This window comes from Schistocerca americana, chromosome 6 (assembly GCF_021461395.2).
Source record: "Schistocerca americana isolate TAMUIC-IGC-003095 chromosome 6, iqSchAmer2.1, whole genome shotgun sequence".
In the NCBI taxonomy this organism is placed as follows: Eukaryota; Metazoa; Arthropoda; class Insecta; order Orthoptera; family Acrididae; genus Schistocerca; species Schistocerca americana.
Window position 1 is genome coordinate 482,746,911 of NC_060124.1, and position 23,631 is coordinate 482,770,541.

The 23,631-nt window shown below is 47.3% G+C and overlaps 1 protein-coding gene across 1 annotated transcript in view; it reads right to left on the reverse strand.

The window, feature by feature from the left end:
• LOC124620225 overlaps positions 1–23,631 on the reverse strand; it is a 79,989-nt gene that overhangs the window by 12,602 nt on the left and 43,756 nt on the right. Inside the window, exons 4-5 of the mRNA XM_047146893.1 lie at positions 14,536–14,829; positions 8,611–8,805 (exon numbers count right to left, since the gene is read on the reverse strand). Of these exons, the coding sequence (XP_047002849.1) occupies positions 8,611–8,805; positions 14,536–14,829 (489 nt within the window). The remainder of the gene's footprint in view (positions 1–8,610; positions 8,806–14,535; positions 14,830–23,631) is intronic.

Sequence of the window (23,631 nt, forward strand, 5' to 3'; positions counted from 1 at the left end):
AGGAGACTGCACTACAGAGGAGACTTCACTACAAAGGAGACTGCACTATAGAGGAGACTGCACTACAGAGGAGACTTCACTACAGAGGAGACTGCACTACAAAGGAGACTGCACTACAAAGGAGACTGTACTACAGAGGAGACTGCACTACAGAGGAGACTGCACTACAAAGGAGACTGCACTACAAAGGAGACTGCACTACAAAGGAGACTGCACTACAAAGGAGACTGCACTACAGAGGAGACTTCACTACAAAGGAGACTGTACTACAGAGGAGACTTCACTACAGAGGAGACTTCACTACAAAGGAGACTGCACTACAAAGGAGACTGTACTACAGAGGAGACTGCACTACAGAGGAGACTGCACTACAAAGGAGACTGCACTACAAAGGAGACTGCACTACAAAGGAGACTGCACTACAAAGGAGACTGCACTACAAAGGAGACTGCACTACAGAGGAGACTTCACTACAAAGGAGACTGTACTACAGAGGAGACTTCACTACAGAGGAGACTTCACTACAAAGGAGACTGCACTACAAAGGAGACTGTACTACAGAGGAGACTGCACTACAGAGGAGACTGCACTACAAAGGAGACTGCACTACAAAGGAGACTGCACTACAAAGGAGACTGCACTACAAAGGAGACTGCACTACAAAGGAGACTGCACTACAGAGGAGACTTCACTACAAAGGAGACTGTACTACAGAGGAGACTTCACTACAGAGGAGACTTCACTACAAAGGAGACTGCACTACAAAGGAGACTGTACTACAGAGGAGACTGCACTACAGAGGAGACTGCACTACAAAGGAGACTGCACTACAAAGGAGACTGCACTACAAAGGAGACTGCACTACAAAGGAGACTGCACTACAGAGGAGACTTCACTACAAAGGAGACTGTACTACAGAGGAGACTTCACTACAGAGGAGACTTCACTACAAAGGAGACTTCACTACAAAGGAGACTGCACTATAGAGGAGACTGCACTACAGAGGAGACTTCACTACAGAGGAGACTGCACTACAAAGGAGACTGCACTACAAAGGAGACTGCACTACAGAGGAGACTGCACTACAGAGGAGACTGCACTACAGAGGAGACTTCACTACAAAGGAGACTGCACTATAGAGGAGACTGCACTACAGAGGAGACTTCACTACAGAGGAGACTGCACTACAAAGGAGACTGCACTACAAAGGAGACTGTACTACAGAGGAGACTGCACTACAGAGGAGACTGCACTACAAAGGAGACTGCACTACAAAGGAGACTGCACTACAAAGGAGACTGCACTACAAAGGAGACTGCACTACAGAGGAGACTTCACTACAAAGGAGACTGTACTACAGAGGAGACTTCACTACAGAGGAGACTTCACTACAAAGGAGACTGCACTACAAAGGAGACTGTACTACAGAGGAGACTGCACTACAGAGGAGACTGCACTACAAAGGAGACTGCACTACAAAGGAGACTGCACTACAAAGGAGACTGCACTACAGAGGAGACCACACTACAGAGGAGACCACACTACAGAGGAGACCACACTACAGAGGAGACTGCACTACAAAGGAGACTGCACTACAAAGGAGACTGCACTACAGAGGAGACTGCACTACAGAGGAGACTGCACTACAGAGGAGACTTCACTACAAAGGAGACTGCACTATAGAGGAGACTGCACTACAGAGGAGACTTCACTACAGAGGAGACTTCACTACAAAGGAGACTGCACTACAAAGGAGACTGTACTACAGAGGAGACTGCACTACAGAGGAGACTGCACTACAAAGGAGACTGCACTACAAAGGAGACTGCACTACAAAGGAGACTGCACTACAGAGGAGACCACACTACAGAGGAGACCACACTACAGAGGAGACCACACTACAGAGGAGACTGCACTACAGAGGAGACTGCACTACAAAGGAGACTGCACTACAAAGGAGACTGCACTACAGAGGAGACTGCACTACAGAGGAGACTGCACTACAGAGGAGACTTCACTACAAAGGAGACTGCACTATAGAGGAGACTGCACTACAGAGGAGACTTCACTACAGAGGAGACTGCACTACAAAGGAGACTGCACTACAAAGGAGACTGCACTACAGAGGAGACTGCACTACAGAGGAGACTGCACTACAGAGGAGACTTCACTACAAAGGAGACTGCACTATAGAGGAGACTGCACTACAGAGGAGACCACACTACAGAGGAGACCACACTACAGAAGAGACTGCACTACAGAGGAGACTGCACTACAAAGGAGACCGCGCTACAAAGGAGACTGCGCTACAAAGGAGACCGCACTACAAAGGAGACTGCACTACAAAGGAGACTGCACTACAAAGAAGACTGCCTACAAAGTAGACCGCACTACAGAGGAGACCGCACTAATAGGACCCATCCTTGAGTAGTGCTGAAGTGCTTACGATCCCCTCCACGTCCGATTAAAGGAAGACATTGGAACAATTCAGAGGATTCAAATGGTTCAAATGGCTCTGAGCACTATGGGACTTAACATCTATGGTCATCAGTCCCCTAGAACTTAGAACTACTTAAACCTAACTAACCTAAGGACATCACACAACACCCAGTCATCACGAGGCAGAGAAAATCCCTGACCCCGCCGGGAATCGAACCCGGGACCCCGTGCTCGGGAAGCGAGAACGCTACCCCGAGACCACGAGCAATTCAGAGGAGGCCTCCTAGTTTTGTGATCGGTAGTTTAGGTGGTCGCATGAGTTACTGCGAATGAGTTACTGAAATTAAATGGGTGTCCCAGGAGGGAAAATGACATTCTTTTCGCCGACACTATGGTGGATTTTTAGAGAACTGGCGTTTGAAGTTCACTGCAGAATGATTCCACCGGCGCCAGTGTACAAGGGCCTGCTGAAAAGCAATGCCTCCGAATTTTTATGTGAAAATCCTTAAATCTCTTCGTATAGAACAAACGATAGTATCATTCCAGAATGAGATTTTCACTCTGTAGCGGAGTGTGCGCTGATATGAAACTTCCTGAAAGATTAAACCTGTGTGCCGGACCGAGAGTGGAACTCGGGACAGTTTCAATCTGTCAGGATTCTGTCACTCCGCTACAGAGTGAAAATCTCATTCTGGAAACAGACCCCAGGCTGTGGCTAAGCCATGTCTCCGCAATATCCATTCTTCCAGGAGTGCTAGCTCTGCAAGTTTCGCAGGAGAGCTTCTGTGAAGTTTGGAAGGTAGGAGACGGGGTACTGACAGAAGTAAAGCTGTGAGGACGGGCCGTGAGTCGTGCTTTGGTAGGTCAGATGGTAGAGCACTTGCCCCAGTTCGAGTCTCGCCCCGGCACACAGTTTTAATCTGTCAAGAAGTTTGATATTATCATTGTCTATCTTTATTGTTCATGTCTACGTATTTAGTTTTCAACACACTCATCGTTGCGATGAATACATTTCACCCAACGAGAGACCAGTTTGCTGATACCGTCGCTGTAGAGTGTTTGACTTTGTTGACGGAGCCGCACTCTCACCTCAGCTTTCACCGCTTCATGATTAACGGATGAAAACTGGGTGGGACGAAGTCGGGAATGTATGGAGAATGATCGACAACAGCGAACGCAAATTGTCGGATTGTTGCAGACGTCGCAGCGACTCATGCGTGTTATGGTATTGTCATGCTGACGGTGAGAGTACTCCATGTACGGAGGAACTCTTCGAATTGGAAAGTCAATTACAGCACGCTCTCACGCACCGATATAGTTACGTTACACACTTCCATGCTGAAATTTGGAGGCCTCTTGTGACAGAAGGCTGTCAATATGTATAAATTAATAATAAACGTGTAGAAGGTTAGCTTTTGTGTTATTTAAAAAGCCTTAAGAGTTTTAGCATAAGAAATTCGGTGGCATCACATGTCAGCATGCCCCCGTAAATTTCGCGTAAGGATCTCAAGGTTCAAAATGGCTCTGAGTACTATGGGACTTAACTTCTCAGGTCATCAGTCCCTTACTGAAACCTAACTAACCTAAGGACATCACACACATCCATACCCGAGTAGGATTCCAACCTGCGACCGTAGCGGTCGCGTGGTTCCAGACTGTAGCGCCTACAACCGCTCGGCCACCCCGGCCGGTGGATCACAAGGGTAGGGGAAACAAGTGCTTGTACGGAGGTGTAGAGATAGTCCTTTTTCCTTCAGTCTATTTGAGATAGTAACAGGGCAAAATGTCTAGTAGCGGTTCAAGGTACCCTCCAAAATGTGCCACACGTTGGCTTGCTCAGTATGTATGTAGATGTAGATGTAGAAGGTAGAAAATGGAATTGTCTTTTGATAAATTTGTGGCACGCGACTTAAAAATCTTATTTACGTCAAATTTTTTCCTTTTTTAGGGCCAGCACCGTGATGTATGTCAGATAATGACGTTATTATTAGAGAAAAAAATGGTTCTGAGCACTATGGGACTTAACATCTGTGGTCATCAGTCCCCTAGAACTTAGAACTACTTAAACCTAACTAACCTAAGGACATCACACACATCCATGCGCGAGGCAGGATTCGAACCTGCGACCGTAGCGGTCACGCGGTTCCGGACTGCGCGCCTAGAACCGCTAGGCCACCGCGGCCGGCCTATTATTAGAGAATAGCTGCTTATAATAATCTTTATTAGCGACAATTTGTTTCGGCATTTATCACCTGCGAACACAATTTTGGCGCGACCGTGTTTAAATGAGAATGCCATTTATATTAAAGTGACTACATTGTAGTCAAGTCTAGTATGATGTGACGTCCATGTCAAGTCGTTAGCGACAAGGTTGAAAACCACAAATTTCCGACTGCCCTTTCGAAAAAATAAAAACCTTTCGATAAAATGACGTTCTGCCAGCACTAGAATATCTGAAAATGGTATCTTTTACACTGACCAAAATTGAAGAAATTTTAAAGTCAGATATAAGGAACACATTAGAAACGGCGAGAATAACCAATCGAGCATCTTTATGCCTTTAAAAAAGCGAAACCACGATGTTGATAAATAGAAAATACACAGAGTACCAAAAGTTGCGGAATTCACCGTACTGGAAATCTATATACACACGCGAAAATACCCACAAGAAATATTAAACGAGCATGTAGAATTTAGACACAAATGCTACCTCAAATATTTTGTTGAAGTTTTAGAACATGAAAAGGAATAAATCGGAAATAACACACGCAACAAGCAAAGATAATAGAGACAAAATTTAGTTACTAAAATAATATCTCCGTTCATCTGTGTAATCTTTGTAAACATACGAGGGTGAGTCAAATGAAAACCTTAAATATTATTTATTGTGCAGAATTGGTATAACGCTGTATCACTTTTCAACATGATCTCCCCCACGCTCCATGCAAGTCGTCCAGCGCTTACAAAGTGCACAAATTCCTTTAGAAAAAAGTTCTCTTGGTAGTCCTCGCAAACACTCATGCACCGTGTGGCGTACCTCTTCATCAGAACGGACCTTCTTTCTTCCCATTGCGTCTTTGAGTGGTCCAAACATATGGAAATCACTTGGGGCAAGGTCTGGTGAGTATGGTGGATGAGAAAGACACTCAAAATGCAGATCGGTGATTGTTGCAACTGTTGTACGGGCAGTGTGGGGCCTTGCATTGTCATGTTCCAAAAGGACACCTGCTGACAGCAATCCATGTCGCTTTGATTTGATTGCAGGCCGCAGATGATTTTTTAGGAGATCTGTGTATGATGCACTGGTGACAGTGGTTCTTCTAGGCATGTAATGCTCCAAAATGACGCCTTATTCGTCCCAAAAGAGAGTCAGCATAACCTTCCCAGCTGATGGTTCCGCGCGAAACTTTTGGTGATGGCGCCATTTCTTGCTTGCTCTCTTCGTTTCCGGTTGGTGGAAGTGAACCCAGGTTTCTTCCCCAGTAAGGATTCGTGCAAGGAAGCCATCACCATCTCGTTCAAAGCGCCGAAGAAGTTCTTCACAAGCATCAACACGTCGTACTCTCATTTCAGGAGTCAGCTGCCGTGGCACCCATCTTGCAGACACTTTGTGAAACTGGAGCACATCATGCACAATGTGGTGTGCTGACCCATGAATAATCTGTAAACATGAAACAATGTCATTCAGTCTCACTCCCCCGTTATCCTTCACTATGGTTTCAACTGCTGCAATGATCTGTGGAGTCACAACTCGTTGTGCCTGACCTGTACGAGGAGCATCTCCCACTGAAGTCACACCATTTGCGAACTTCCTACTCCATTCGTAGACCTGCTGCTGTGACAAACGTGCATCACCGTACTGAATCTTCATTCGTCGATGAATTTCAATAGGTTTCACACCTTCACTACGCAAACACTGAATAACAGAACGCTGTTCTTCCCTGGTGCAAGTCGCAAGTGGGGCGGCCATCTTTATACTGATACTGTGACGGTATGTGTGCATTTGCACTATGCTGCCACCTACAGGCCATTCTGCGCAAGAATGCAAGCTTACCAAATTACAGAATAACGGCGCGAAATTTCGATTTGTTATTACAAATTTAAGGATTTTATTTGACTCACCCTCGTATAACCCCGTAGGAGTGGACTCCTCTCAAACCATAATTAACGTATTGTTTTAAATATATTTACGACATTTACCATCTATTCAAAACATTGAGAGTTATGTGATAGTTCACTAACGAGGTAATATGGACGTCACATCAGCCTAGAGATGAATACAATACAGGGTGAAAAGCATTTAAACCGACAAACTCTGGGAGGTTGTAGGGGACATCAAAACAACTATGTTTCCCTAATGTCATTCTTTCCTATCAGAATTACTTAAAAGGGTGGAGGCCGTATTACGCTCTTCAGTTGCTAGAGGCCGTATTATGATCTTCAGTTTTTAGAGGGCGTATTATACTCTTCAGTTGTAGGCAACTGCTGTCCACCAGTGTAGTAGTGTATTGTCTCTGTTTACTAATGGAGCGATACACCAGGAGCGAGTACACTGATATGGTTGGTACGTACTATGTAGCACACCACAACGGACGAGCTCCACAGCGGGTTTATCAATAAAAATATCCTAATAGCCGTATCCCGCATCATACGACCTTTGCTGCTGTGTACCAACGTCTGCATGAGACCGGGTCATTTAGCAGATTACCTGGACAGGGACGCAAATGGAAATGGCTCTGAGCACTATGGGACTCAACTTCTGAGGTCATTAGTCCCCTGGAACTTAGAACTAGTTAAACCTAACTAACCTAAGGACATCACAAACATCCATGTCCGAGGCAGGATTCGAACCTGCGACCGTAGCGGTCTTGCGGTTCCAGACTGCAGCGCCTTTAACCGCACGGCCACTTCGGCCGGCTGGATAGGGACGCGCCGCACGGTAAGAACGCTGCAATTTGAGGAAGCTGTCTTCCAGCATGTGGAGCGGGATCCTTCAATCAGCACTCGTGCAATTGCACGTAACGTGGGGACGAATCAGAGCAATTGTTACGTCCATTTCATTTACAGCGTGTCCACAACCTGGAACCAGTTGATTATCCACCCAGAGCACAGTTTTCGCAGTGGCACCTGGAACAGTGTGAAATGCATCCTACATTTCCATCCTCTATGTTGTTTAACTATGAAGGAACGTTCGGGCGTGATGGAGTCTTCAACATGCACAATTCGCATGTTTGGAGTCAGGAGAACCCACATGCCACAGCTACTAGCGCTCATCAAATGCGGTTCTTCGTTAATGTGTGGGTCGGTGTTCTTGGGAACTGCTTATTTGGGCCGTATCTGCTACCTAGGCCATTAAATGGTAGGCACTATTACAATTTTCTCGCCAGAGCATTGCCAGAATTGCTGGAAGACGTCCCGCTAGCTACAAGACAACGCATGACGGGGATTTCAGGCGTCGTGTGCATCGATTCCTGGACCGACGGTTCCAAGAAACGTGGATTGGCATAGGTGGTCCTGCACCATGGCCTGCTCGATCCCCAGATATATCCCCTCTGGACTTTCTTGTGAGGGAAGAGATGCGCAACCTTGCTCACGCAACTCCTGTTGCATCAGAAGAGGATCTGGGTGCCCGGATAGTAGCAGCAGCAGGAACGATTCAGGGTACTCCTGTGGTTTTTGCCCGTGTCAGACAGAACGTGATCCGACGGTGTAACCTTTGTTTACGTGTCAATGGAGGAATTTTTAAAAATCTACTTTAATTGAAATTGGGTTGTGTTATTGTGTTGTCCCTTGGTCATAAAAAATGGAAAAGTGTGTCTTGGTCAATTAATTTGCCGTCAGAGAAATCTTGCTCTACCGGTTTAAATACTCCTCATAGGAAAAAATGACACTAGGGAAAAATATCAGTTCTGATGTCCGCTACAACCTCCCAGAGTTTGTCGGTTTAAATACTTTTCACCCTGTATAGTCACTTTCATATAAATGGCATGCACGTTTATACATGGTCTCACAAAAATTGTGGTCGCAGATACTTGACAATGGCGATGCACACCGAAACAGTTTGCTGTTAGTAAAGAGCAGCTATCCTGGCACATCTCTCTAATAACTTATTTGAAGGCCACGAGCAATTCCCATAACAGAGTCGACAGCCTGGGGCGGCCGCCCACTTACCACGTGGTACTCCTCGCCGGAGAGCTCGAGCAGCGTGGCGTTGGCCTCTGCCAGCGCGTGCAGCGGCTCCTCCTGCTGGTCCTCGGGTTGCGGCCCGCCTCCCGCCGCCCCCGCGCCGCCCCCGCCGCCCTCGTCTGGAGTGATGACGCTCACGTTCACCAGCAGGCGCGGCGGCTCCAGCAGCACGCGGTTCACCTGCAATGAAACAGCACGCACTCACTGAGCTGTCCTTACGCCGCGGAAGGAAATCAACCATGAGCTTTCAAAGAAACCACTCCGGAATTCCCTCAGAGGATTTAGGGAAACCACAGGAAACTCAAATCTGGATAAATGGACGGGCATTTGTACTGCTGCCATACCGAATGGTTTAAATGGCTCCACGCACTATGGGACTTAACATCTGAGACTTAGAACTACTTAGCCGGCCGGAGTGGCCGAGCGGTTCTAGGCGCTACAGTCTGGAACCGCGCGACCGCTTCGGTCGCAAGTTCTTACCCTACCTCGGGCATGGATGTGTGTGATGTCCTTAGGTTAGTTAGGTATAAGTAGTTCCAAGTTCTAGGGGACTGATGACCTCAGAAGTTAAGTCCCATAGTGCTCAGAGCCATTTGAACCATTAGAACTACTTAAACCTAACTAACCTAAGGACATTACACACATCCATGCCCGATACAGGATTCGAACCAGCGACCGTAGCAGCAGCGCGGTTGTTGGCTGAAGCGCCTAGAACCATTCGTGGCATACCGAATACGACTCCATTTTCTAGCCACCTAGGCGTGGTTGTCACTGAAGTGATACGATACGTGATGTGACTCGTGATGTGATTGATATTGTCTTAGTTGAAGCGGGTTAACTGGTTTATGTTGGGATGACGGCCAAAGAACAACGATAAGATTCCATATCGTATCGCCCGTGGAACATGGAATGGTTCAAATGGCTCTGAGCACTATGGGACTCAACTGCTGAGGTCATTAGTAAAAAAAAAAAAAAAAAAAAAAAAAAAAAAAAAAAAAAAAAAAAAAAACAACAACTTTTTCTCCACTATAAATCTTTATCATTCGATTTTGAGAAAACTGTTCAATTAAAAAAATTTATGAGGTTGAAAAAAAGTCAGCCAACCAGTTGCAAAACAAAAGGCTTATCAGTCACTGACCTAGGTATCGATATTTCTAAAAATATCTTCTTCAGAAAGAGTGGACCCTAAAAATGTATACAACCAGTTACAGAAATTATTTTTACAAACATGGAAATGAAATGAGCGTTTGGCGTCATTGGCAGGGAGCTCCCTCATGGGGCAGGTCCGGCCGCCTTGGTGCAGTTCTTATTACATTCGACGCCACATCGGGCGACCTGGGCGCCGGATGGGGATGAAATGATGATGAAGGCAACACAACACCCAGTCCCTGAGCGGAGAAAGTCCCCGACCCAACCAGGAATCGAACCCGGGTCCCTTACGACGGCAGTCCGTCACGATGACCATTTTCGTAAAATCTCATTTTGTTCAATATTGTTCGTTGACTTTGTTCGTGGCGGACGTCCGATGACACTCGTTCAGGTTGTTCGTTGATCCGTTCACTCAGATTTTTTTTATTACAGGGGGTAGCTAAACCCTCTGACCGAACACGTTGAGCTACCGTGCCGGCGCATTCAGCTATCAGCGCGGACTTTACAAACTTAACAAAATATTAATAGAAAAAATTTGTGAGATAAGCGTACTCACTTGTTAAATCACATACATGGTGGTACAGTAGATTACCTGAAGCCGAGCGGCTCTTGTCATATATAAAACTGACAAAAACAAGAATTATCCGTAGCCATGGCTTTAGATAGCAGCCAGATTACATTTAGCGTACTTCAGAATGAATGCCCACTGGTAGAGGCTCTTCTCAAATTATAACAGGAGTCACAGGATAAAATATTTACGCAACTGTACATCATGCCAGCGACAAAGGCCAACTGTTACGATTATACAGGTTCAAGCGACCAGGAAAAATAGGGCAGCAGGGGGCGCTAAATACATGCGCGTACGAACTGTCTCTTGCTTGGGTTAAATAACGACATTTTACATTAAAGAGAGCATGAAATTTCCTCTATAAGGCTACTGTAAATGTAATAGATTTACTAGTATGCATTACATATCAAATTACTAACACATTTGCTCACAGAGTAACACTGTACATAAATTCAGCGTGCAGGAGGTAGAGATACACTCCTGGAAATTGAAATAAGAACACCGTGAATTCATTGTCCCAGGAAGGGGAAACTTTATTGACACATTCCTGGCGCCTCAGTTGGACCAGCGTTCGTGCTGGACGTGCAGACCGCGTGAGATGACGCTTCATCCAGTCCCAAACATGCTCAATGGGGGACTGATCCGGAGATCTTGCTGGCCAGGGTAGTTGACTTACACCTTCTAGAGCACGTTGGGTGGCACGGGATACATGCGGACGTGCATTGACCTGTTGGAACAGCAAGTTCCCTTGCCGGTCTAGGAATGGTAGAACGATGGGTTCGATGAGGGTTTGGATGTACCGTGCACTATTCAGTGTCCCCCTCGACGATCACCAGTGGTGTACGGCCAGTGTAGGAGATCGCTCCCCACACCATGATGCCGGGTGTTGGCCCTGTGTGCCTCGGTCGTATGCAGTCCTGATTGTGGCGCTCACCTGCACGGCGCCAAACACGCATACGACCATCATTGGCACCAAGGCAGAAGCGACTCTCATCGCTGAAGACGACACGTCTCCATTCGTCCCTCCATTCACGCCTGTCGCGACACCACTGGAGGCGGGCTGCACGATGTTGGGGTGTGAGCGGAAGACGGCCTAACGGTGTGCGGGACCGTAGCCCAGCTTCATGCAGACGGTTGCGAATGGTCCTCGCCGATACCCCAGGAGCAACAATGTCCCTAATTTGCTGGGAAGTGGCGGTGCGGTCCCCTACGGCACTGCGTAGGATCCCACGGTCTTGGCGTGCATCCATGCGTCGCTGCGGTCCGGTCCCAGGTCGACGGGCACGTGCACCTTCCGCCGACCACTGGCGACAACATCGATGTACTGTGGAGACCTCACGCCCCACGTGTTGAGCAATTCGGCGGTACGTCCACCCGGCCTCCCGCATGCCCACTATACGCCCTCGTTCAAAGTCCGTCAACTGCACATACGGTTCACGTCCACGCTGTCGCGGCATGCTACCAGTGTTAAAGACTGCGATGGAGCTCCGTCTGCCACGGCAAACTGGCTGACACTGACGGCGGCGGTGCACAAATGCTGCGCAGCTAGCGCCATTCGACGGCCAACACCGCGTTTCCTGGTGTGTCCGCTGTGCCGTGCGTGTGATCATTGCTTGTACAGCCCTCTCGCAGTGTCCGGAGCAAGTATGGTGGGTCTGACACACCGGTGTCAATGTGATCTTTTTTCCATTTCCAGGAGTGTATATCCACAATGCATCACTGATACAAATGCACGGGGAAAGTAGAGCAAATATTCTTGAACATATGAGCGTCCTCTACACCTCTCGGTGCCTTGATCCCCCTGATCCCCTGGGAGCTCCTTTCCTCTCAAACCCCCGCCCTCTGCCGCGCCTTCATAGCAAAATGTAAAGACAGATGGCGCAGTTAATCATCTTTTCATACGGCTGTACAGATGTATTAATTCGTCCCAACTGTTGACACCGAGTGATTCAAATATGGACTTCGATTTAAAGCCATTGCACTTCCCCATGTGGCTTGGATTCGCTATGAGTGTTAACAAGGCACAGGGCCAATCACTGTGTGTGGAAGGTACTAAACATCCCGAACAACGGCGGACACTCGAGCTAGTGAAATATAAAAGTGATATATAAAACCTGTCCATGTTATTATGGACTAACGCTGCTCTAGGAATGACCTTATGAAAACTTGTGCTGTTGATACTGGAGTCACACTGTGTGTGTGAGTGTGTGTGTGTGTGTGTGTGTGTGTGTGTGTGTGTTCGTCTGTTTGTTTGTTTGTGTTAGGCATTTGAATATCCAACATTGCCTAATAAAGGCGACGCGAATGGTGGCAGACTTGTAAAGTTGATCTCTCGATGTGCTCGGTGAGGAAGTTTGCTAATGAGCGAGGTGGCGGTTTAGCTCACAGGACTCGCATTCGGGAGGACAACAGTTAAAGCCTGCATCCGGCCACCCTGATTTAAGTTTTCCGTGATTTTCATATATCGCTTCAGGCAAATGTCGGGATGGTTCCTGTGAAAGAGCACGGTCGACTTCCTTTTCTAATCCGACGGGACGGATTACCTCGCTGTTTTATCCCCTTCCCCGAATCAACCAACCAACCATAATTTGGAAACGCGGTGTGGAATAATGGTATCAACGCAGATGGAGTTCCTTCTCTAGATTGTCGCACAGATGGCAAAATGGTAGATACCGAAATAGATGACAGAGGGATAGAAAAACAATTAAAATCGCTCAAAAGGGGAAAGGCCGCTGGACCTGATGGGATACCAGTTCGATTTTACATAGAGTACGCGAAGGAACTTGCCCCCCTTCTTGCAGCGGTGTACTATAGGTCTCTAGAAGAGCGTAGCGTTCCAAAAGATTGGAAAAGGGCACAGGTCATCCCCGTTTTCAAGAAGGGACGTCGAACAATGTGCAGAACTATAGACCCATATCTCTAATGTCTATCAGTTGTAGAATTTTGGAACACGTATTATGTTCGATTATAAGGACTTTTCTGGAGACTTGATATATACTCTGTAGGAATCAGCATGGGTTTCGAAAAAGACAATCGTGTGAAACCCATCTCGCGCTATTCATCCACGAGACTCAAAGGGCCATAGACACGGGTTCCCAGGTAGATGCCGTGTTTCTTGACTTCCGCAAGGCGTTTGATACAGTTCCCCACAGTCGTTTAATGCACAAAGTAAGAGCATATGGACTATCAGACCAATTGTGTGATTGGATTGAACAGTTCCTAGATAACAGAACGCAGCATGTCATTCTCAATGGAGAAAAGTCTTCCGAAGTAAGAATGATTTCAGGTGTGCCGCAGGGGAGTGTCGTAGGACAGTTGCTATTCACAATATACGTAAATGATGTTTTGGATGACATCGGAAGTTCACTGAGTCTTTTTGCGGATGATGCTGTAGTATATCGAGAGGTTGTAATAATGGAAAATTGTACTGAAATGGAGGAGGATCTGCAACGAATTGTCGCATGGTGCAGGGAATGGAAATTGAATCTCAATGTAGACAAGTGTAATGTGCTACGAATACACAGTAAGAAAGATCTTTTATCATTCAGCTACAATATAGCAGGTCAGGAAATGGAAGTAGTTAATTCCATAAATTATCTGGGAGTAGGCATTAGGAGTGATTTAAAATGGAATGACCAAATAAAATTAATCGTCGGTAAAGCAGATTCCAGACTGAGATTCATTGGAAGGATCCTAAGGAAATGCAGTACGAAAACAAAGGAAGTAGGTTACAGTACACTTGTTCGCCCACTGCTTGAATACTGCTCACCGATGTGGGATCCGTACCAGATGGGGTTGACAGAAGAGATAGAGAAGATCATTTAGTAATCGCGAAAGCGTTACGGAGGTGATAGAAAAATTCCAATGGAAGACTGTGCAAGAGAGACGCTCAGTAGCTCGGTACGGGCTTTTGTTGAAGTTTCGAGAACATACCTTCACCGAGGAGTCAAGCAGTACGTTGCTCCCTCCTACGTATATCTCGCGAAGAGACCATGAGGATAAAATCAGAGAGATTAGAGCCCACACAGAGGCATACCGACGATCTTTCTTTCCCCGAACAATACGAGACTGAAATAGAAGGGAGAACCGATAGGGGTACTGAAGGTACCCTCCGCCACACACCGTCAGGTGGCTTGCGGAGTATGAATGTAGATGTGGATGTAGATGTCTGACAGTCGGTGGTGGGCACTCACCTTGACGTTGTCGTACTCGAGGGAGAGCCTGGCGGCGAGGTTGAGCTTGAGGTACTTGGCGAAATCGCTGCGGCGCAGCATGACGATGGTGGAGTTGCCGGCCAGCTGCAGCAGGTAGGAGCGCTGCGTGGTCGCCACCGCGGCGGCCGCCGGCTGCCCCTCCGTGCTGCCCGGGCCCAGCGAGTCCTCGTACTCCAGGCCGCCCAGCGTCTCCTCCTCCTCCTCCTCCTGCTGCTGGTCCCGCTCCTCCTCCTGGGAGCCGGCAGCAGTCTGCGGGTGGTGCTCCTGCTCCACCTGCCACGGTTCACCTACAGTTACTCAACAGGAACAATACAGCCAAGATCTTAACCGATTCATGTCTCTACATTATTAACAACGTACAGGCGGACTGTAAAAGTCGTCTATATGTACATTACGCCCCACTTAAGGACAAGCATAGGGCAAAATGCACTCTTGTACTTAAACATATATAAATCTCCAAAAATATATAGCTAAAATAGTAAAACTTGAGTGAGAAGTGGCTGGCTCATGTTGTGCGTTGGATTAAACCTTGGTTATTATTCTGTGTTTAGCCTCCCGTGGTGATCGGTATTATGCTCTTATCCTCCCCTTCCGCGGGTGGCAGCAGCGGTGTCTATCGATGTTCGCACCTTGGACTGTCTTTGGCCTGGCACTCATAGTTTCTGGCTGGGCTGTGTGCGGGCAGTTGGTCGGTGGGCTTGGAGTAGCGAGGAAATCTCCACGGAGTGTGGTTTGGCCGGGCCCGCTGGCGGCCTCTATCCAGTGTCGGAGTGTGTGGTGCTCTTCCCATTGCTACGAGGTTCGTGGCTAACCAATCGTGGACATGAAAGCTGAGTTTTGACTTAATCTACCAGCAAGTCACGACTGTTCACATTGTGTCGTTTCGAGTTCGTTTTCAGCTGTTCGGATATTCCCGCCAGCAACGATGTGTGTTTTCAAGTTGGCAAATTTTAGTCACCCTCCGGTGGAGTTTAACTGTACTTGGTTATTCGAATTGCAGTGCACCAGCGGAATCTTCTACCTTGTGGCCGTTAACGTTCCGCTTACCCGCCCTGGCCGTTGACGAAAATTCAGGCAGTGTATTTTCCTCATCGTGTTGTAGCTGTCCAGCATGGTGTGTAGCTTCTCAGCTCAATGTATAATTGGTTGCGGGCGCCAATACCTTCTACATTGTTCCATTGAACTCCCTGTTGTGTGCTGGTCGGGTGAAGCGAAGGTTATCTCGTTCGTGGGTCCGTTGAATATCTGTCAGTTGGATTGTCGTCGGATCGACAATGCTTGGGCCGACTGCCTTCTCACCTAAGCGAGCGTTAGTGTTTGGATTCCAGGTCGACCCTCGGAACTTCTGAGCGCCCTTGGGTGTACTGCCTTTTCTATTTTCTTCTTGTTGTTTCTACTTGTATGGCTTCTAGCCGATTTTTAGATTGGGGTTGTTTTGCCCTTAAGGCGTCAGATGGTTTGGGCCTTCAGTCTAATTTAAGAACTGTTTTACACAAAGCCTTTGGCATTGTTGTACCTTCAGCCGATTTAGAATTTAAGTTGCTTGCTCTTCAAGTGTCAGATTCTTTGGGCTTTCAGTCTAATTAAGGAAATGTTTTAAGATAAGACTTTGCCTTTTAAATTTCTGATTTCGGTTGAGCTTTAAGTTATTGGCTTTCAGCTGTTTTTAAATTGAAGTGATCTTGACCTTAAGACATGAGACTGAAGGGCGCATTCAGACGCAAATTAAGTTCCAAAACTAAAGCTGTGTTTTTTTTTTTTTTAATTTTCTTGGCTTTTGTAATGTTCGATCAAATAAAAGGTTGTATGTTCGAGTGTAACTTACAGCCGCTTATTTTGGCCCTTTCACAACTTAAACTACCTGTCCTGTCCTGCGGGTTTAGCAGGGCGTCTCATTGAGAGTATTACACACATAAAAAATGTTTTGCATTACCCCAGTTCCTAGAACTCCTGAAGACAGACATTCACTGTGGATATTGTATCAGACACACAGTCCCTTTGACTGTTCATAGATGTCACTGAACCCGCCCGAAGATCAAAACAACCATGCATGAGCAGAGCCTATTAGACGGAGGAGGTCCGATAGCCGATCAGTTCCAGTGATTCCACCGAGAAAGAGGTGCATGGCTCGTGTTGTCTGTAGTTCAACCATGCCTAGACGGTCAATATCATGGTTCTATCACGTCCGCATTGTTACTTTCTGCCAGGAGGGGCTCTCAACAAGGGAACCGTCCAGGCGTCTCGGAGTGAACCAAAGTGATGTTGTTCGGACATGGAGCAAATACAGAGAGGCAGGAACTGTCGATGACTGTGGTGTCACCGCCAGACACCACACTTGCTAGGTGGTAGCCTTTAAATCGGCCGCGGTCCATTAGTATACGTCGGACCGGCGTGTCGCCACTATCAGAGTTTGCAGACCGAGCGCCGCCACATGGCAGGTCTAGAGAGACTTCCTAGCACTCGCCCCAGTTGTACAGCCGACTTTGCTAGCGATGGTTCACTGACAAAATACGCTCTCATTTGCCGAGACGATAGTTAGCATAGCCTTCAGCTAAGTCATTTGCTACGACCTAGCAAGGCGCCATTAGCAGTTGCTATTGATATTGTAAATAATGTACAGACAAGAGCTACGTTCAACATTAATGCATTAAAGTTAAGTATTCCACCATCTGCGTCCGTTTTTCTAAGTTCTAATTTCCTTGTCCTGTTCCAGACCTCACACCAGCCTGCGTGAGCTAAAACGCGTGCCTTTCGGCTACCTCTAAATTTAGTGGGTTGGTCTCCTGCCAATCCACAACAATCACATGCCTCGATCAGGCCACCCAAGGGCTACTACTGCAGTGGATGACCGATGCCTACGGATTATGGCTCGGAGGAATCCTCACAGCAACGCAACCATGTTGAATAATGCTTTCCATGCAGCCAGAGGACATCGTGTTACAACCAAACCTGTGCCCAATAGGCTGCATGATGGGGAACTTCACTCTCGATGTCCACGGTGAGGTCCATCTTTGCAACCACGATACCATGCATCGCGGTACAGACGGGCCCAACAACATGCCAAATGGACCGCTCAGGAATGGCATCACGTTCTCTTCACCGGTGAGTGTCGCATATGCCTCCAATCAGACAATCGTCGGTGACGTTTTTGGAGGCAACCCTGTCAAGTTAAACGCCTTAGACACACTGTCCATCGAGTGCAGCAAGGTGGAGGTTCCCTGATGTTTTGGGGTGGCATTGTGTAGGGATGACGTATGCCGCTGGTAGTCATGGCAGGCGCCGTAACGGCTGTACGATACGTGAATGCTATCATCCGACTGATAGTGCAACCATATCGGCAGCCTACTGACGAGGCATTCGTGTTCATGGACGACAATTCGCGCCTCCATCGTGCACTTATTGTGAATGACTTCCTTCAGGATAACGACATCGCTCGACTAGTGTGGCCAGCAAGTTCTCCAGACATGAACCCTACCAAACATGCTTGGGATATATTGAAAAGGGTTGTTTATGGACGACGTGACCCACCAACCACTCTGAGGGATCTACGCAGAATCGCCGTTGAGGAGTGAGACAACCTGGACCAACAGTGCCTTGATGAACTTGTGGACAGTGTGCCGCGACGAATACAGGCATGCATCAAGACAAGTGGACGTGCTACTGGGTACTAGAGGTACCGGTGTGTGCAGCGTTTCTCGTTGCGACGGAATCTTCTCACGAAATTACAATCACCAACTTTTTCCTCTGAATGCGAAAATATTTTGTTGACACCGACCTACATGGGGCGGAACGATCACCACGATAAAATAATGGAAATCAGAGCTCGTACGGAAAGATATAGGTGTTCATTCTTTCCGTGCGCTATACGAGATTGGAATAATAGAATATTGTGAAGGTGGTTCGATGAACCCTCTGCCAGGCACTTAAATGTGATTTGCAGAGTATCCATGTAGATGTAGATGTAAATGTAGGCAATGGCAAACATTTCTCTGTGGACGCATTCACCGCCATGTCTCACAGTGGGATAAATGTATTAACAGTTATGGCGATTACTTTTCAAATACAGTCATGTTCAGGAAAACGGAACGCATTGAACGCCCAGATATAGGACGTTCATATTCACAGAACATGTACATTGGTATATTCTACAGAAGCGATTAGCATTTGAACCACTTGGGCCTGAGGGTTCGAGGTCAACACGATATCGCGGCGCAACATCACCTACCAGTGAAAAGTGCCTGCTGCTCTTGTTGTCGCTATAAACCAAAAGTAATGGATCAGTGTGACTTGAGCAGACATGCAGGATGCCTTGTAGACGTATGCGCGAAGCGTACCTTCAAATCAATGTTTGAAAGAGGGCGCATTATTAGCATGAGAGAATGTGATACATTAATTCGGGAAAATGCTGCTCGCTTAGGACGAAGTGTTTCGGCAGTGGTCCGCACCTCGTGGTCGTGCGGTAGCGTTCTCGCTTCCCGCGCCCGGGCTCCCGGGTTCGATTCCCGGCGGGGTCAGGGTTTTTCTCTGCCTCGTGATGACTGGGTGTTGTGTGATGTCCTTAGGTTAGTTAGGTTTAAGTAGTTCTAAGTTCTAGGGGACTGATGACCATAGATGTTAAGTCCCATAGTGTTCAGAGCCATTTGAACCATTTTTTTTCGGCAGTGCAACGGATGTGTGCTGAATGGTTTACGGAATGCCACAGAATACGACGAGATAAGTCAGTTCGCACCACCCAAACAAGCCCCCCTCCCTTCCCCCCCCCCCCCCCTCTCCTCGAGAAGATCGACACCTCATCCGAATGGCACTCCAGGACAGATATGCGTTCTTCTCGGCTCTGGTGCAACTGTGGAACAGTGTAACACAACGTACACTATCAGGGGTGACAGCCAGTAGGCATGTGTTACGTGCGCGGCGTCCACTTCTCCGCCTACCTTTGACGAATGTGCAGAAACATGCTGGACGGCAACTGTGTGTGGAACGAGTCACTGGTGATAGGAACGGCCCAAGACAGGTTTTTGGACGAATCCAGGATTGGTTTGTTTGAAAACGATGGCTGCATTTTGGTTCCCCCCAGGGGGGAGGGGGGGAGCGGGACACACGACAGTGACCACGTTCGCACATGACATACAACGCTAACTCAAGGCCTCATGGTTTGCGGTACTTTTGGGCACAACAGCAGATTACAGTAGGTGCCTGTCCAGGGTTCTGTGACCTATGTGACCTACGTGAATGACATCTTGCCACCTGTAGACACATAATTTCAGCACAACACCCCAGACGCCATTTTTTCGCAAGACAATGCACGACTGCATGTTGCTGCACGAACACGTGCCTTCTTGGTGTCACAGCATGTAAGCCCTTTGCTCTGACCCTCCAGATCACCATTATTGGCGCCAATCGAAAATGTGTGGGATATTGCGAAGCGATGGATGCAGCGCCGTGACCCAATGCCAACCAGGTGAAAGCAGCATGGGTGGCTATACTACAGGACGCCATTCGCACCTTGTACGCGTCGATGACATGACGGATGGAACAAGTTATCAGGGCCCATGGCGGACTCTGTGCAACACCATACATACTGAACCGAGGTCACTGAAATGGTGTTTATTTTCTACAGAACATACTAATGGACACTAATGGCCATTAAAATTGCTACACCAAGAAGAAATGCAGATGATAGATGGGGGGGCCGGCCGCGGTGGCCGTGCGGTTCTAGGCGCTCCAGTCCGGAGCCGCGCTTCTGCTACGGTCGCAGGTTCGAATCCTGCCTCGGGCATGGATGTGTGGGAAGTCCTTAGGTTAGTTAGGTTTAAGTAGTTCCAAGTTCTAGGGGACTGATGACCATAGCAGTGGAGTCCCATAGTACTCAGAGCCATTTTTGATAAATGGGGAATTCACTGGACAAATATATTATACTAGAACTGATATGTGATTACATTTTCACGCAGTTTGGGGGCATAGATCTTGAGAAATCAGTACCCAGAACAACCACCTCTGGCCGTAATAACGGCCTTGATACTCCTGGGCATTGAGTCAAACAGAGCTTGGATGGCGTGTACAGGTACAGCTGCTCATGCAGCTTCAACACGTTACCACAGTTCATCAAGAGTAGTGACCGCCGTATTGCGAAGAGCCAGTTGCTCGGCCACCACTGACCAGACGTTTTCAATTGGTGTGAGATCTGGAGAATGTGCAGGCCAGGAAGGCCCATACAGGACCTGAAACATGCGGTCGTGCATTATCCTGCTGAAATGTAGGGTTTCGCAGGGATCTAATGAAGGGTAGAGCTACGGGTCGTAACACATCTGAAATGTAGCGTCCACTGTTCAAAGTACCATCAGTGCGAACAAGAGGTGACCGAGACGTATAACCAATGGCACCCCATACCATCACGCTGGGTGATACGCCAGTATGGTGATGACGAATACATGCTTCCAACGTGCGTTCACCGCGATGTTGCCAAACACGGATGCGACCATCATGATGCTGTAAACATAACCTGGATTCGTCCGAAAAAATGACTTTTTGCCATTCGTGCACCCAGGTTCGTCGTTCAGTACACCATCGTAGGCGCTCTTCTCTGTGATGCAGCGTCAAGGGTAACCGCAGCCATGGTCTCCGAGATGATAGTGCATGCTGCTGTAAACGTCGTCAAGCGGTTCGTGCAGATGGTTGTTGTCTTGCAAACGTCACGATCTGTTGACTCAGGGATCGATACGTGGCTCCCCGATCCGTTACAGCCATGCGGATAAGATGCCTGTCATCTCGACTTCTAGTGATAAGAGGCCGTTGGGATCCAGCACAGCGTTCGGTATTACCCTCCTGAACCCACCAATTCCATATTCTGCTAACAGCCATTGAATCTCGACCAACGCGAGTAGCGATGTCGGGATACGATAAACCGCAATCGCGATACGCTACAATCCGACCTTTACCAATTCGGAAACGTGATGCTACGCATTTCTCCTCCTTACACGAGGCATTACAACAACGTTTCACCAGGCAACGCCGGTCAACTGCTGTTTGTGTATGAGAAATCGTTTGGAAACTTTCCTCATGTAAGCACGTTGTAGGTGTCGCCACCGGCGCCAACCTTGTGTGAATGCTGTGAAAAGCTAATCATTTGCATATCACAGCATCTTCTTCCTGTCGGTTAAATTTCGCGTCTGTAGCACGCCATCTTCGTGATATAGCAATTTTAGTGGCCAGTAGTGTAGTAGTCGCCACAAGTTCCTACATATCGAAAGTGACCTAATTCCTCATTAGGGTTTGAAATCAAGAACTTCCGCGTTAGACAGCTTTCAGTTTCATTTTAAAAATAAATGAAGGCTATCAGAATGAGATTTTCACTCTGCAGCGGAGTGTGCGCTGATATAAAACTTTCTGATAGATTAAAACTGTGTGCCGGACCGAGACTCGAACTCGGGACCTATGCCTATCGCGGGCAAGTGCTCTACCACCTGAGCTACCCAAGCACAGCTCGCGACCCGTCTTCACAACTCCAATTCTGCCAGTACCTCGTCTCCTACCTTCCAAAATTCACAGAAGTTCTTCTGCGAACCTTGCAGAACTAGCACTCCTGAAAGAAAGGATATAGCGGAGCCATGGATAATCACAGCCTGGGGCATGTTTCCAGAATGAGATTTTCACTTTGCAGCGGAGTGTGCGCTGATATGGAACTTCCTGACAGATTAAAATTGTGTGCAAGGTCCCGAGTTCGAGTCTCGGTTCGGCACACAGTTTTAATCTTTCTGGAAGTTTCATATAAATGCTATGTTCTAAATATTGTAATCCTTGAAACTATTAATGGGATTTTGAAGCGTGAAACGCCACTGAATCCTTCTCCTTCAGAAATGCCTTGCTAGCAGCAAAGATATACCTACTCATATGCATCCGCCTCTCGGCGTTTGACAAGATCAATTTGTAGTATCAAGAGAACCCCTTGGACCCGATAGTATTCTCTGGTAAATAATCACTTTCAGTATTTCATCTCAAAAACTTACGTGTATTTTATCACAAATGGATAGCTGTGTTGCATCACATAACAAAAAAACTAAGGAAGTCTGAGAACTTTTTTAATTGCTATATAATGCTTTGTATATGTTTCTTGTAATTAATAAAACTACCCACTGATCTTGTGAAAAGCCGAGAAGCGATTTCTTCTTAGTGTTGTAGCCCACACTTCCACTGTCGGATGCTCTCCGTGCCCCTTGGGACTCATTGTGGGTGTTCTGTGTGTTACGCAATCAACTGAAACGCGCTGTTCCATCCGAAAAAGCGAAGTTGACTCCGATAGGTCTGTAATTAAGGTATGTATGAAAAGTCACTGTATGTCATTTAGGGATGGCTTTGTCACAGTTCATCCGGGTGAAAATGAAAGTACGATATCTTCAACAGTTCCTGAAATCCGAGGTCTATTTGTTTTTTCAAGGTCTGATTGTTGGGCAAGCGGAAACCACAGAGAAAATCAAAAATGTTTTATTTGCAAAATTTATCTACACGCTACAGCTACTTCTCTACACAGTCGTCGCTCCGACTTAGACATATGTCGTAGCGTCGTACCAGCTTTCCAGTACCCTCTTCATGGAGGCAGACCCCTGTGCTTTTCGCCAAATATCTACGCTAGTCTGCAGCTCGTTGTCTTCATAGTCAGTGGTCCATGTGAGCAAAGAGATAAAATCAGAGACAGCCAAGTCCGAGCTGTGTGGTGGATGATTACACACTTCTCAGGAGCGTCTTGTTGCAGCTACAGTGTGAGGCCGACCATTACCATAAAGAAAGGACAGTGACTGATGACAACCTTTTCTCTCCGCTTGTCATCAGTTATTGCATTTTATAGATGATTTTCTCGAACTGCTTGATCCATTCGCTGAACAAGATCATAAGTTGACTCTTGTTTCCTTACGTGAGTGCCTGTATCATGAACGTCGGTGCATCCTGCTTCAAAATTCCTGCACCACTGCCGCATTTTACTGTCAGGAATGAGAGTTACGTTATGTGGTTTGCTTGAAATCGGATGGTACCCTACAGCACGAGGAACTCGAATGACAGCATGAACTGCACACTTGGCGGGAG